The sequence below is a fragment of the Monodelphis domestica genome, chromosome 2, assembly GCF_027887165.1.
Source record: "Monodelphis domestica isolate mMonDom1 chromosome 2, mMonDom1.pri, whole genome shotgun sequence".
In the NCBI taxonomy this organism is placed as follows: domain Eukaryota; kingdom Metazoa; phylum Chordata; class Mammalia; order Didelphimorphia; family Didelphidae; genus Monodelphis; species Monodelphis domestica.
Window position 1 is genome coordinate 511,661,103 of NC_077228.1, and position 14,464 is coordinate 511,675,566.

The 14,464-nt window shown below is 45.4% G+C and overlaps 1 protein-coding gene across 3 annotated transcripts in view; it reads left to right on the forward strand.

Moving 5' to 3' along the window:
- Nucleotides 1-14,464, forward strand: part of SGSM2 (small G protein signaling modulator 2) — a 75,673-nt gene that overhangs the window by 23,532 nt on the left and 37,677 nt on the right. For all 3 annotated transcript variants that reach the window (XM_056819618.1, XM_056819620.1, XM_056819619.1), the window contains exons 3-7: nucleotides 7,172-7,334; nucleotides 7,773-7,934; nucleotides 9,151-9,218; nucleotides 9,303-9,448; nucleotides 9,831-9,965. In XM_056819618.1, coding sequence (XP_056675596.1) covers nucleotides 7,172-7,334; nucleotides 7,773-7,934; nucleotides 9,151-9,218; nucleotides 9,303-9,448; nucleotides 9,831-9,965 — 674 coding nt within the window. The remainder of the gene's footprint in view (nucleotides 1-7,171; nucleotides 7,335-7,772; nucleotides 7,935-9,150; nucleotides 9,219-9,302; nucleotides 9,449-9,830; nucleotides 9,966-14,464) is intronic.

A 14,464-nucleotide genomic window follows, 5' to 3' on the forward strand; every position in this document is an offset into this window, starting at 1 on the left:
CAGATGACTGGAGGTGGCAAAGGGTGGGCTTGTGGCATTGGCAGCAGTGATGGGGGCAGGAGTTTGGCAAAGAAGAGCAACACACCAGTTCTTCTCACCCTACTAGCTCAGAGCTTGGGCCCCAGATGCCATCTGGACCCCATGAAAAGAGGCCAGACTCTTTCGGTCTCATTCCTCAGTTTTCCTAGGCATAGAATATCTTTAAAACTTTATAAAACACCTACTTTGTGTCAGAAGATCCCATGCTAAGAGCTTTACAAATATTATCTCATTTGATTCTCATAACAACCAAGCAAGGTAGATGTTATTGTGATCCCCATTTTATATTTGGGAAAACTGAACCAAACAGATTAAGTGACTTGCCCAGGATCATTCAAGTCATAAACATCTCAGTCTGGTTTTGAACTCAGATCTTCTCCAGAGGGTGGAGGATATTGGACACAAAGCTAAGAAGTTTTGGACTAAGTATGATGAGGATGGAATGTCCCCCTGGGGTCCTGCCACAAGGGGATAAGGAAGAAGCCCTTGACAGGAGGAGCTAAGCCAAAAGGGAAACAGAAAGCTGGTGAAAAGAGACCCAGAAATGGCATCTGTTTTCATGACCCAGAGATTCAAGGAGGCTCTATGTGAGAGTACCCAGGAGTTTTTACTCCCACAACCTCAATTTCTCCATCTGTGAAATGGGGTTGGTAATGTTGGCCACCTCAGAGTATTAGGAGACAGGTGGTATGTCTCAAGATTTAGATCTGGGAAGGGACTTAGAGGTTATCTAGCTCAACTTCCATGATCAGCTTGTTAATGGCAGAGCCATACTGTATCATAGATCCTCTATAGATCTAGGGTTGGAAAGGAGCTCAGAGGCCATCTACTCCATTCTCCTAATTTTACAAATGAGGAAACTGAAACTCTGGGAATATTCAAGTGACTTGCTCAAGGTTAGACTGGTAATAAGTGGCAGAAGACCTTTGATCTGACCCCACACCCAGGGCTTATTCCACAAAGATCATATAAGATAATGGGTATAGGGTTCAAGGGTAGGCTGCTGTCATCATCGTCGTCATCAGTATCATAATGCCACAGTGATGGAGGAAGAGAGAGAATAAGATACCTGGAGTCAGGAAGAACTGGGTTCCAATCCCACCTCCAACCAGCTTTCACTTTGCCATCTTAAAAGCCATTTGGCTAGTGGTGGAGAAAGGAGGAAGGAGTTTGTGGTTCTAGCCTTGCAAAGAATTACTTTTTGGCGTGGCCAGATCTGGCTCTTCATGAGAATCCAGACTTTCCCTTCAGTCCCCACATATGGGTGGGGCTGATTGAGCTGCTGAAGAGCCCAGTTACTTGGTTCCCCGTTTCTCAGCTTTGACTCTAGCCATTTGTCTGCACCCTGGGGAAGGTGGGGAGACTAATGAGTCATTATCCTGTCAATTATTCACATCCTTGTGTTCACTGCATGTTGGTGCCACCTGCCTTGGCTCCCAAAACCAAAGACAGTATTCAGCACCACCCCGATTGCTCTTCCTGCTCAGGATCTAGAGCGTGGCTGTGGAAAGTCTGGATTAGTGGAAGCCACTGCTGGACAGCGACTTGAAGGAGAAAGGCTTTCACTGAGCCAGCACTACCCAGATCTCCAGCCCTACCCAGATCTCCAGCCCCAGGATGCTAGAATGGCTCAATATAACTGAGAGAAGGAGTCTAGAAAGACTAAATCCTTCCATTGTCACCATTGGTGTGACCCTGGGAAAGTCACTTAACTCTCATTTTTGATTCTATACAATGAGGAGATCGGATTAGATGCTTTCACAGCCCTTCAAGCTCTAAATCTGTGATTTCATTTATTACTTGTGTGGCCTTGGGCAAGTGACTCAAGTTCTTTGGGACTCAGTTTCCCCATTTGAAATGAGAGAGTTGAACTGTGGTCTCTTTCAACTTTAGATCTATGATCCTATCTTTCTCCTTAATTCCTGCTCACTCCACATATATTTGTCAAACAAATGCACAAATACAGATAAATCTATGGATACATATGTGTATGTGTAAACAAAATTTTCCATAGCCTGATTAAAAACCTACAGTCGCACACATATATACAGAGAAGCAGACACAAAGTGTTCAGAGAAATCACAGCCCTGAGACTGAGGAATCCTGGGTTCTAATGCTAGCCTCAGGACCTCAGCCAAGTCACTTCCCTGATTTGAACTCCTCTGTAAAATGAGGGAGCTGGTCTTGAGCTATAAGCTCCCTTCTAGCTCTAACAATTCTGTGTCTTTGAACCCACAAATATGGACAGAATCTTAGCCCTTCTGCTCCAGCCCCTTAGTCTGTCCACCATGTCTTTAAAACTGTGGTAAGCAATGTCCAGAGGGAGAGATTTAGTCTTTCCCCTAAATCAACCCTTTAAAAACAGCCCCAGAGGGCCTGGAAAACTCCTCTTGCTCCCTGCTGCTTCTCATCAATAATGGAGGAGCTGTTGTCAGTCCTGATAACCGCAGCATCAGTTCCATCAATATTTTATGGTTCCTCCAGAGCCTGGTTCCTTAGCAACCATAGTATCCATGGGCCCTGGGAGGCCTGGCTGGCCTCTGTCGATGCCTGTGCCCTTGGTCCTGACAATGCCCATCACATTCCCCCTCCCTGGGGATGTAGATAGATTGAAAAGACAAATCTTCTCTGCACACACACACACACACACACACACACACACACACACACACTCACACACACTCCCTGCCCCCACATCCCCAAATGCTAGTTGAATATGCTGATGGGAGGAAGGGGAAGGAGGTGGAGGGAGCCTACCCTGCCACAGAGCATGAGCAGAAATGGAGATATTTGGCCCCCCTGAGTAGTGAGAGGAGAGGAGAGCCCCAGGCACACATATTTCTGCTAGGCTCTTTCTTTCCCTAAGCAGGGAAAGGTAGCTGTGGGAAGAGATCAGGTCATGTAGGGCATATCTCCCAGAGTGAGATACCCATGGTTCAGTGGAAAGAATGCTGAATTTGGTACAGAGACCTAGGTTCAAATCCCACCTTTGCCCCTTGCTACCTGTGTGATCTGAGGCAAATAGGTTTACCTCTTAGACTCTGTTTCTGAATTTATAAAATAAGGGTTTGAATAAATACCTTCCAATTTTCCCCACCCATGCCCCCAAGCTCTGAATCCATCATTCTGATGCTCCTGACCCATTTTAGCTGTCTAGAATGGAATGGGTTGGCTCATAAAAGTAGTGAGCTCTCCATCACTGGAATTCTACAAACAGATCTATGATGTGGATATTGGATGGACCAAAATGGACTTGTCAGGGATGAGGTTGAGAACATTTTCAGTCCAATGTGGTTTGAAATACTTGGCCCTGAGGTCCCTTCCAAGTGTAAGGTTCTGTGAAAACACCCCTTCCTGCCTCTTAAATTTTTTTTTTCACTTAACAGGCACTTATTTTCACACTCTTTCACATAAACACACACCTGTAAGGGAGAATAAGTAAAACATAAAATCAAACCTTTGTAATAAATATACATTAGCCAACCAAGACAAATTCCCACATTGGACAGGTCCCCAAACCATGTTGTATCCTGCATTGAAGTCCATCACCTCTTGGGAGATAAGGGACATGTTTTATCATAAGTCCTCTGGAATCATGACTGATCATTGCAATGGTTAGAATTCTTAAGATGTTCTGAGTTATTCATCCTTACAATGTTGTTATTATATAAATGTTATCACATTCATATGCCAGAACTTGTTTAGCCATTCCCCATTCCCCAGTGGATGGGCATCTCTTCCTTCTGTCCCTCAACAATAGGGTCTTTCTGAAGCCCGTGGTCCTTAAAAGAAGGCAGGAAAAGTCCTGGGTGCCTCAGTCAGTTAGCAAGTGGTTTTATTTATTTATTTATTCAAAACCCCTTTCCTTCTGTCTTATAATCAATATTAAGTATTGGTTCCAATGGAGAAGAGCAGTAAGGGCTAGGCAGGTAGGCTTAAGTGACTTGTCCAGGATCCCACAGCTAGGAAGTGTCTGAGGCCAGATTTTTTTAGATCCTTACCTTATGCCTTAGAATTAATATTAAGTATTGGTTCCAAGGAAGAAGGGCAGCAAGGGCTGAGTAATTGAGCTTATTGTGACTTGCCCAAGGTCACACAGCTAAGAAGTATCTGAGGCAAGATTTGATCCCAAGACCTTCCCCTTCCAGGCCTGGCTTTCTATCCACTGAGCCACCAGGCTTGCCCTTGAAATATTTATGAAGCATCTACTTTTCACTAGGCACTCTGGCAAGCACTGAGGATGAAAAGAAAGACAAAAGACAAATGAAAACAGTTGTATAGAACCAGATATGCAGAACAAATCAGAGATCATCAAAGAGGGAAGACACTCATGTTAAGGAGGTCAGGAAGGGCCTCTTGTAGGATGTGAGATTTTGGCTCACACTTGAAGGTGTGATAATTAAAATGTTTGGGAGCAAGGGAAATATATATATCAATTATGACCGCTGAAATATGTTTTCTACTGTGTCTTGGTTTTATATAAATATAAGATGGTCATCAGGGAATATATTTCCAATTTATGAATCTGCCCAAGCCAACTGGGTTTTATAGAGAAATTTAATTTATAATACACTGATTAATCAATAGAAAAAGAGAGAAAGTAAGAAAGGAATAAGAATGAATAAATCAGTCAGTTGGTTTTATCACTCACCCAAGATCTCTCTAGGTAAGGCTTCTCATGCCAACCTCAGGCTCCACCTTCAAGAGAGCCTCCTTTCAAGAAATGTTTCCAGAGAATTCTCCTCCTTCAGAGCCAGCCTTCTCTCCTGGTCCTCCCACAGAGCAACCTCCTCAGTCCTCCTTCAGAACCACCTCGCTCAGAGCAAAACCTCCTCCTTCTCTCCTCAGACACCCCCCCCATCTTTAAGGAAACCATCTAAGTCCCCTCCCCTCAGTTCTCACATCTACCAATCACTGTCCATGTCTCCCCTGTGCCAATGGCAGCTCTAGCTTAACCCAGGACCGCCCAGAGGTCTCTTTCCTTTGCACATGTCTGTTGTAGGTCATATTCTTAAATAATTAAATCTTGATCTATGCTGCAGCCCTTCCTAAATCCTGTTAGACTGAGTAGGGTGGAGATTGTAAGTTCCAAGACCTGGTTCTGTCATTCCAAGTATCTCTATTGTATCAATTCTAAAATCAATCATGACTCAAAGAACTTCCTGTTCTATGCTTAAGCATAGGTCAAAACCCTTTCCATTGTTTAGCAAAAGGTTTCTGTCCTAAAGTAGTCTTAAGTAGGGAGGAGAAGGATCCTCCCATGCCAAGGGGGTTCACATTCCAATAGAGTTCTTACTATCAGTAGGAAATTTTTTCCAAGTATGAAATTTTCCAATGGTGAAATTTCCAACATTCATAAGTCTAAGAAATTTTAAGGTTTACAAAGGGCAGGAAGTGGAGGTGAGGAGGGAGAGAATTCTAGGCAGTGAATTCTAGTTTATCCAGTGAAAATGTATGGAGCCTAGAAATGGAAGCTCTTGTTGTGAGAAAGAGCAAGGAGGCCAACACCACTGGCTCAAAGAGCATGCGATGGGGCGAGAGAGTTATTCCTGTGTTAAGAAAATTGGAAAGGACTGGGAATGAAGAGCTTGAGTGCCTCATATAAGATCCTGGAGGTTTCAGGGAGCCACTAGAGTTTATCAAAGAGGAGGGTGTTTTCATATATGTGCTTCAGGAAAATTCATTTGATAACCAAGTAGATAATGGCCTGGAGTCTTCAAATGAGGAGAGACTCAAGGAAGAGAAGCCAACCAGTAATCCAGGTGGGAGGTGAAGAGAGCATGATCAGCATGGCGGCAATGTCAGAGGAGAAGAGGGTGTCTATACAAGAGACAGGAGGAAGCTAACATGGACAGGTCTTGGTGACAGACTGAATGTGGGGTGGGGGGTGGTGAGAGAGTCAAGAATCAAGATGCCATCTAGGCAGCAAACCTGGGTAGCTGGAAGGATGGTGGTGGCTTCAACGGTAATAGAAACATTCAGAAGAGGAGAAGGTATGGGGGAAGGAGAGATAATGAGTTCAGTTTTGAACATGTTGAGTTTAAGATGTCTATAAGGCATCCAATTTGAGATAGGCAAAAGGCAATTGAAGATGTGAGTCTGGACATTGGAGAAGCTAGGGCTGAATAAATACATCTGAAAATCATTAGTGTAGAGAAGATAATTGAATTTATGGGAGCTGATGAGATCACCAAAGTGAAATAGTAGAGGAAGAGCAGAAGAGAGCTAGAAACAGAGCATTGTGTGACACCCAAGGTCAGAGGATGTGATCTGGATGAAAATCTAGCAAGAGAGACTGAGAAAGAGCAGTCTGATGGTTAAGAGGAGAGCTGGGAGAGAGTGATATCCCCCAAATCTAGAGAGAAGAGAGTATCAAGAAGGAAAGTAGCCTACAGTGTCAAAGGCTGCAAAGAGTTCAATAAGGAGGAGTACTGAAAAAAGCTTATTGGATTTGGCAACTAAGAAATCGTTGGTAACTTTGTAGAGAGCAGTTTGAGTTGAATGATGAGGTAGGAAGCCAAAGTAGGATTAAAGGAGTAAGAGGAAAGGAAGTGAAAACATTGAATGTAGATGACCTTTTCCGTGAGTATAGCCACAGAGGGGCAGCTGGGTGGCTCAGTGGATTGAGAGCCAGGCTCAGAGATAGGAGGTCCTTGGTTTAAATCTGGCCTCAGACACTTCCCAGCTGTGTGACCCTGGGCAAGTCACTTCACCCCCATTGCCTAGCCCTTACCACTCTTCTGCCTTGGAACCAATACTGAGTATTGATTCTAAGATGGAAGGTGAGGTGTTTATTTTTTAATTTTAGCCACAGAAAGGAGAGCTAGCAGGGATGAGCAGATCAAATGAGGGTTTTTCGAGGATAGGGGTGACATCAGCATATTTGAGGCAGTAGGCAAGCAGCTAGTAGACAGGAAGAAAAGTGAAAGTGGGGATGATAGGAAGATTGATCTGCTGGAGAAAGCAGAGTGGAATAGGCTCATTTGGGCAATTTGTTCAATGGGTTTGTGTTGGCGAGAAGGACTACGTCTTCATATGAAACAAGTGAAAGAGGGAATAGTGGCAGACATCTGAGTGATATGAGAAGAGGAGGGAAGAAGGAGCTCTTTTGTTCTAGCTTCCTTTTCCTCAGGTGTGGTGGAGACCTGCCTGTTACATCAGCTGAGGCGTCGGGCTGCGGGCTTCCTGCGCAGTGACAAGATGGCAGCCCTCTTCACTAAGGTGGGGAAGACCTGCGTAGTAGCTGGAGAGGTCTGTCGAAAGGTGCAGGAGCTGCAGCAGCAGATGGACAGCAAGTAAGTGCCAGACCACTTCCTCATTCCCCTCCTTTAAGCTTTCCCTCCTACCTCCCCTCTGGGAAGTCAACAAATCTCATCTGTCCTCTGCCCTTCCCCAAGTGGCTCTAAGGAAGTCATCCTCATTGGCATTCTTTGCTGGGCCTGCCCAGGACAGAGATGCTGCATGCTCCGATGCCGGTGAAAAGGACATGGGTTTTAAAGCAGTGCTGCCATTCGTGCCTGGCAGACTGTGGGCAAATCACTCGGAAACTGGACTCAATGACCCTGAAGGTCCCTAACAGCTCTTAAACAGAAGAGATGAGCTTCTAATCCATCACCAACGTTGTCCCCTATGAAGTCCTCTCCTGGTTACATGCTCCCACACAGCCCAGATAATGGGACAGGTCCAAGGCTGCTTGCTCCTATCCCTGAGTGCACCCTTTTCTCTCTACCTAGGAAGTCAGCAGGAAGCAACCAGGAGGCCCTTCGGAGACAGGGCTCTACTGGAGGGAAATCCCCAGCCCTCAGCCCCCAGGCCCTGAGGCACATTTGGGTGCGAACAGCCCTCATCGAGAAGGTGCTGGACAGAGTTGTGCAGTATATCGTGGAGAACTGCAGGTACGTGCTGTCCCTTTGCCTTTCTTCCATGCCACTCCCTTCCTCTCTGCCCCTAGGACCCAAAGCTGTCACCCAGAAAATTCTCTAGGATTAAACTATTTATGTTCAAATCCACCAAGGTCATCCTCCTCCTCCTCTTTCTCTTCTTCTTTCTCTTCTTCTCCCCTCTTTCTCCTTCTTCCTCTTCCACTTCCTCTTCTGCCTCCTCCTCCTTCACCTTCTCTTGTTTCTCCTCCTCTTCCTCCTCACCTTCCTTCTCCTCCTCCTTCTCTTTGTCTTCCCCCTCTTCTTCCCTTTCCTTCTTCTCCACTTCCTTCTCCTATTCTTCCTTCTCCTCTTCCTCCTCTTCTTCCTCTTCTGTCTCCTCCACCTTCATCTTCTCTATTTTCTCCTCCTCCTCCTTATCTTCTTCTTCCTTCTCCACATGCATTGATAACTGTGGATGATGGGATGATGGCCCCAGGGCCATTTAGAGCTGGTCCTCCCAAGGATCCATGATAGTGCTCTGGTCTCCTGTAGATTCCACTCTTCTGACCACCACAGTTGTTGACAAAATGGCAACCTAAGGGGAGCTAGGTTTTTTAGGAGCACTCTGTATACCATCCACTTTCTATATCACTTTTTTGGTATGTTTTATGCCCATTCTCTTAAAGGAAAATGGGTGGGGCAATGGCTAGAGTGTTGGCCATGCGATCAGGAAGACTAATGGTCAAATCCTGCCTTAAATACTTTCTAGCTGTGTGACCTTGAGCAAGTCACTGCATTTCCAGAGCTTCCATGTCCTTTCCTATAAAATGAAGATAATAACAGTGCACACTTCACAGGATTGTTACAAGGATCACATGAGATAATGCCTTAAAGGGTAATTCAAAAGCTAGTTGTTGTTAGAGCATGATGATGATTGTTTTTAAGCCCTTGACCAAAGGGTTTAAATACTATGTATTGGTTCCAAGACAGAGGGGCTAGGCAATAGTGGATAAGCATCTTGTCCAGGGTCACACAGCTAGGAGGTGTCTGAGGCCAGCATTTGAATGCAGGTCCTCCTGGTGCTCTTTCTACTGTGCTACCGAGCTGCTTCTTGGCACAACCTCTTTAGTCTTGCCTGTGATGGTTGTGTAATGCTGGCTCAAATGCACCAGGTAATTCTTCAGGACAAAACTGAGGACCAAGATAAGGCAGAGGTCTTGGGCTCACTCTTTCCCTCTCTTCTTAACAGCAAGTACTATGAGAAGGAAGCGCTCCTGGCAGACCCCGTGTTTGGCCCTATCCTAGCCTCTCTCTTAGGTGAGTGGGTACCAGAGCCTTTGCTGTGGTGGGGAGGGATTTGGTTCTCCTGGCCCCGTTCCAAGGGATCGTCTGTCTCCACAGTGGGTCCCTGTGCTCTGGAGTACACCAAGCTGAAGACGGCCGACCACTATTGGACAGACCCCTCTGCTGATGAGCTGGTCCAGAGGCACCGCATCCGTGGCCCCCACGGCCGCCAGGACTCCCCCTCCAAGCGTCCAGCCCTGGGAGTAGGTTTCCTTTCTTCCAGGTCTCAAGCCCCTTCCCCTACACCCCAGCCAAAGGCCTTGGAGGAGGAGAAGGGCTCTCTAGCTGCTGTGACTCCTGCATTTCTTCCCACAAGAACCTCATAATGCTCTGTTGGAAGCCCCGGTTGGAGGATCATCTCTGAGCCAGGAGCCTAGATTGTCCAAGAGTTGCAGCAGCTCCTGGGAGGGAGAGCCCTGGAGGAAACCAGAAGAGTCCAGCGTGCCGGCCAAGGAGGGGCAAAGCCTCCAGGCTCCCTCCTCCGAGGATGCTCCCTGCCCTGCTTCTCCACGAGCCTTCGAGGATGCCCAGGCTGGGGGATGCAGGGATGAGAGCCTCGGCATTTAGCCAAGCTTCTCTTTGCAGGTCCGCAAGCGGCACTCAAGCAGGAGCACATCAGAGGACCAATTTGCAGCCTCTGCCCGGGAGTATGTGGAATCCCTCCATCAGAATTCCCGAACGCACCTGCTCTATGGCAAGAACAACGTGCTGGTACAGCCGGTGAGAGAGCCCAGACCCTGGCTACCTGCAGCGGGGAAGGGGCGTTGGGAAGTCCCTTGGAAAGACCCCAGTCACCGGAGGGAGGGACCCACGAGAGTGGATGTGCCCAGGCCCTTGGGCAGGGCCTCGAATGGCCTCGGGAGGCATTGCCGCTGCTGGGCTTGGCAGGGGATGGGGATCCCTTTCCCTACTGCTGGGCTCCTAGACCTGGGCAGGCAGACAGGTCTCTGAAGACTCCCCCGCCACGACCCCTGGAACCCTTTTCTATTGCTAGATCTACCACCCCAGGAACCCCAGAATCAAGAATCGCCCCTTTTTCTCAATTTCCTGAAACGGTCCTGTTTTTATGGGTGCCCTTTGTCTTCACATCACATTCATTTTCTAAACAGAGTTCCTCCCTTGCCTGATGAACCATCCTTTGTAATAAAGATTGAAAAAGAGACAAGGGAGCAGCGCGGTGGCCTAGCAGGAGGAGACGGGAGGTCCTGGGTTCAAATGTAGCCTCAGACCCTTCCTAGCTGGGTGACCCTGAGCAAGTCACTAAACCCCGATTGTCTAGCCCTGACCACTGTTCTGACTTGGAACCCATACCCTGCCCTGCTCCTAAGCTCCAAGGTAAGGGGTTAAAAAGAGAGAGAAACGAGCAGCTCAACAAAACGCAGACATTTGGCCACATCTGATAATGTTTGCCATTCTCCCAGCCCGAGGCCGCCGGATCTCCCAGCTCCACAATGAAGAAGTAAAGTACAGTTTATGAACTCTTCTCTCTCTTCTTTGTTTGCTTCTTGTCATAAATTAGTTCTTTTGTTTAACTTCAAGTTAACATTTCCCCAACAGTGCTTATATATGAAGTTAACAAGGCCAAGAGGTGGTCATTAACATTTCCCAAAGGCAAACACTTCCTTCCTGAGGGACTCAAGCAATGCTGACTGAACAGAATGGAGATTCATCCTAGATCTAGACCTGGAAGGGACCTTCAAAGCCATCTAGTCCAACCCTGCATTTTACAGAGGAAGAGACTGAGGGTCAGAGAGGTTAAGTACTTGCCCAAGGTCATGTAGATAGTAAGTGGCAGAGCCAGCATTTGAATGTGGGTCCTTTGGTTCCAAAATGGACATTCTTACATGCACACTGCTGGTTCTCTCCAGCTTTGGCCCCCACAGGGTTTATCACCAGCCTGTGGTGAGTGGGGAGCCCAGGGAAGCCATCTGCTCTAGCTAATTAAGAGCCAGGCTACCCAGGGTGGGAGTGAGTGCCAGCTGGCAGGACAAACAGCTGGAAGGCTGATATTGGATAGCATGAGAAGGTAGGCAGGCAGGCAGGCAGGCAGGAGAAGACAGAGCTGGGATTTCCTCCAAGCTGCCCAAAGCAGAGTTCTTGTATTAAAGGTCATCCAGTCAAGCTGCCTCGTCTTACAGATGAGCAATGACAATACTTTCCCTAGAAAAGAGAATCTGCGTAGCAAAATAGAATGGTGACTTTGGAGCCAGGAAGACCTCGGTTCAAATCCCACCTCAAGAATATCCTAGCTGTTTGACTTTAGATAGACTCTAAGCTTCAGTTTCCTCATCTATAAAATGGATAACAATAGAAACTACCTCACAGGCTTATGGAGAAGATCAAATATGTATGTAAAAGGCTTGGATATAGAAATGTTATTATTATCTGTTTCATAGGGTTGTTGTGACTAAAGTACTTTGTAAACTATAATGTTATATATCAGTGATGGTGAGCCTCTTAGAGACTGTGTGCTGTACTCCCTCTTACCCCACACAGGGAAGGGAGAAGTGTTCCCATTGGGCTGCTAGGTAGAGGGGCAGATGATGTGAAAAAATGTCATCAGGCATGGTGGAGAAGAAGGAGAAGTTCCACCCAAGTCTCTCTGCCTGGGGGACTGACTGGGGGTGGGTGGGAGGGGAGGGTGATCATGTACCCACAGAGCATTCTGAATGCCATCTTTGGCATGCATACCATAGGTTTACCATCACTGTTATATATAAGTGTACTTTTTCTTGTCTCTTTCAATGTTTCTTTTTTTTAACTGTTCTTTGTTCTACATAGGTGACCTTTTAGAATTTCATATTGTCTATACATTCCCTTCTACCTGTACCTATGATATATATTTGCAAATATATAATTTATGTATTAATGTATCATTTGAAAATTAATATTTGCATTAACATAAGCAATTATTATTTTAATAGATTGCAAGTTAATATTTACATTAATATATTATTTGCAAGTATCTTTCCTCCCCTATGGGCCATCCCTTGGAACAGAGAATTTTAAAAAACAAAGGGAAGATGGGAGGTCCTAGGTTCAAATTTGGCCTCAGACACTATCCAGCTGTGTGACCCTGGGCAAGTCACTTAACCCCTATTGCTTAGCCCTTACCACTCTTCTTCCTTGGAACCAATATACAGTATTGATTCCAAGACAGAAGGTAAGAGTTAAAAAAAAAAAACAAAAGGTGAAAAAAAGTGGTTTAGCAAAAACAACCAATAGATCAACCAAATCTGGCAGCAAATACAATATCCTACATCCATAGGCCCTCACCTCTGCAAAGAAGAGGGAGAAGTGGATTTTTGTCAGTCTTTCTCAGGGGCTAAACTTCTTGGCCACAGTCACCCAACATTCAATTATATTTGATCAGTTTTCCCATTGTTTTGCATTGTTCTAATCATTGTGTCATTCTCCATTAGTTGATAGAAATTTTCTCTTCACTCTCCATTAGCTGATAGAAATTTTCCATATTTCTCTGAATTCTTCATATTTGTCTTTTTTTTTAATATGACTTGGTAATATTCCATTGTAGCAGTGGGCTGCAAAGGAAAAGAGGCAGAGGACTAGGGTTCAAATCCAAGCCCTAACACTACTTTTTTTGACTTTGAACAATTCACTTAATCTCTATCAGCCTCAGTTTCCTCAGCTGTAAAATGGAGGAATTGGACATGATGATAGTTTCCTTCTTGACTTTCTGGTTCAATGTACCACAGTGTGTTTAGCCTTTTCCGGGTCAGTGGTCAATGGACAGCTACTTAGTTTCCTGTTCTTTGTAACCACAAAATTACTGCCATGAATATTTTGGGGCATACGGGACCTATCTTTCTATCTTTGACCTCAGAGCTCATGCCTCATGGCAAGATCTCAGGGTTGCATATTTTAGTATGAATATCTTAGTCATTTTTGGTATGTTCCTAAAAATAAATAGCTCTTACACACATGGCAGATGACCTTGTCTTCTACTCAGCTGAGAAAATCAAGGCCATTTGATGGGAGCTCCCTCAACACTCTTCCTCTAAGCCTCTCTGTGTCCTTATGCAACCTCTTCTCCCTCCTATCTCAGATAATAATAGCTAGCATTTATAGAGAGTTTTTTTATTACATGCCAGGCACTATATTAAGTGCCTTATGATTATTTTCTCATTTGATCTTCACAGCCCTGGGTGGTAGATGCTACTATTCTCTCTTTTTTTACAGATGAGGAAACTGAGGCAATCAGAGATTTAAATGACTTGTCCAGAAGTAACAGGAAATTTAAAAAAAACAAAGGGGGAAAAAGTGGTTTAGCAAAACCAACCAATAGATCAACCAAATCTGACCACGAATACTATATCCTACATCCATAGGTCCTCACCTCTGCAAAGAAGGGAGAGAAGTGGGTTTTGTCAGTCTTTCTCAGGGACCAAACTTCTGAATCTAGATTTGAGGTCAGATCTTTCTGACCCCAGGCCAGTGCTCTACCTACTGTTCCACTTAGCTGCCTTTAATTAGATGACCCTTATCCTTGCGAAGACTTTCCCCTTCTTCCTGTACTCATGCTATTTCTTCAGTGGAAAAGATGCTAGACCTGTCTATCAGTCAATAACCATTTATTAAGTACCAATTATGTCCCAGTCACATAGTGCTAGAGATACAAAAAAGAGGCAAAAGATTGTCCCTGCCCTCAAGGAGCTCACGATCTAATGGAGGAAACAACAGACAATTATGTAAAAGCATGATATATATGCAGGATAAATAAAAAATAATTAAGGAAGGGAAAGCACTAGAATTAGGAGAGTTTGGGAAAGGCTTTCGGTAGGAGATGAGATCTTTGTTGGAACCTAAAGGAAGTCGGGGCATTCAGTAGATAAGAGATGAAGAGAGAGAGCATTCCAGGCATGGAGGACAGCCTGAGAAAATGCCTGGAATTGAGAGATGGGGTGTCTTGTTTGTGGAACAGCCAGGAGGCTGGTGTCACTAGATACAAGACGTAGCAGGAAATAAAGTGTAAGAAGACTGGAAAGAGGAGGGTTTAGGTCAGAAAAGGACTTTGAATGCCAAGGAGACTTCTGTTTTTGATCCTGAATACAATGGAAAGCCAATGAAGTTTATTAGGGAGGGAGTGACTTGGCCAGACTTGTGATTTAGGGAAATGACTTTGTTGGCTGAATGAAACCTGGATTGGAGTGGGGAGAGACTTAAGGCAGGATGACCCACCAACAAGCGCTTGCAGTAAT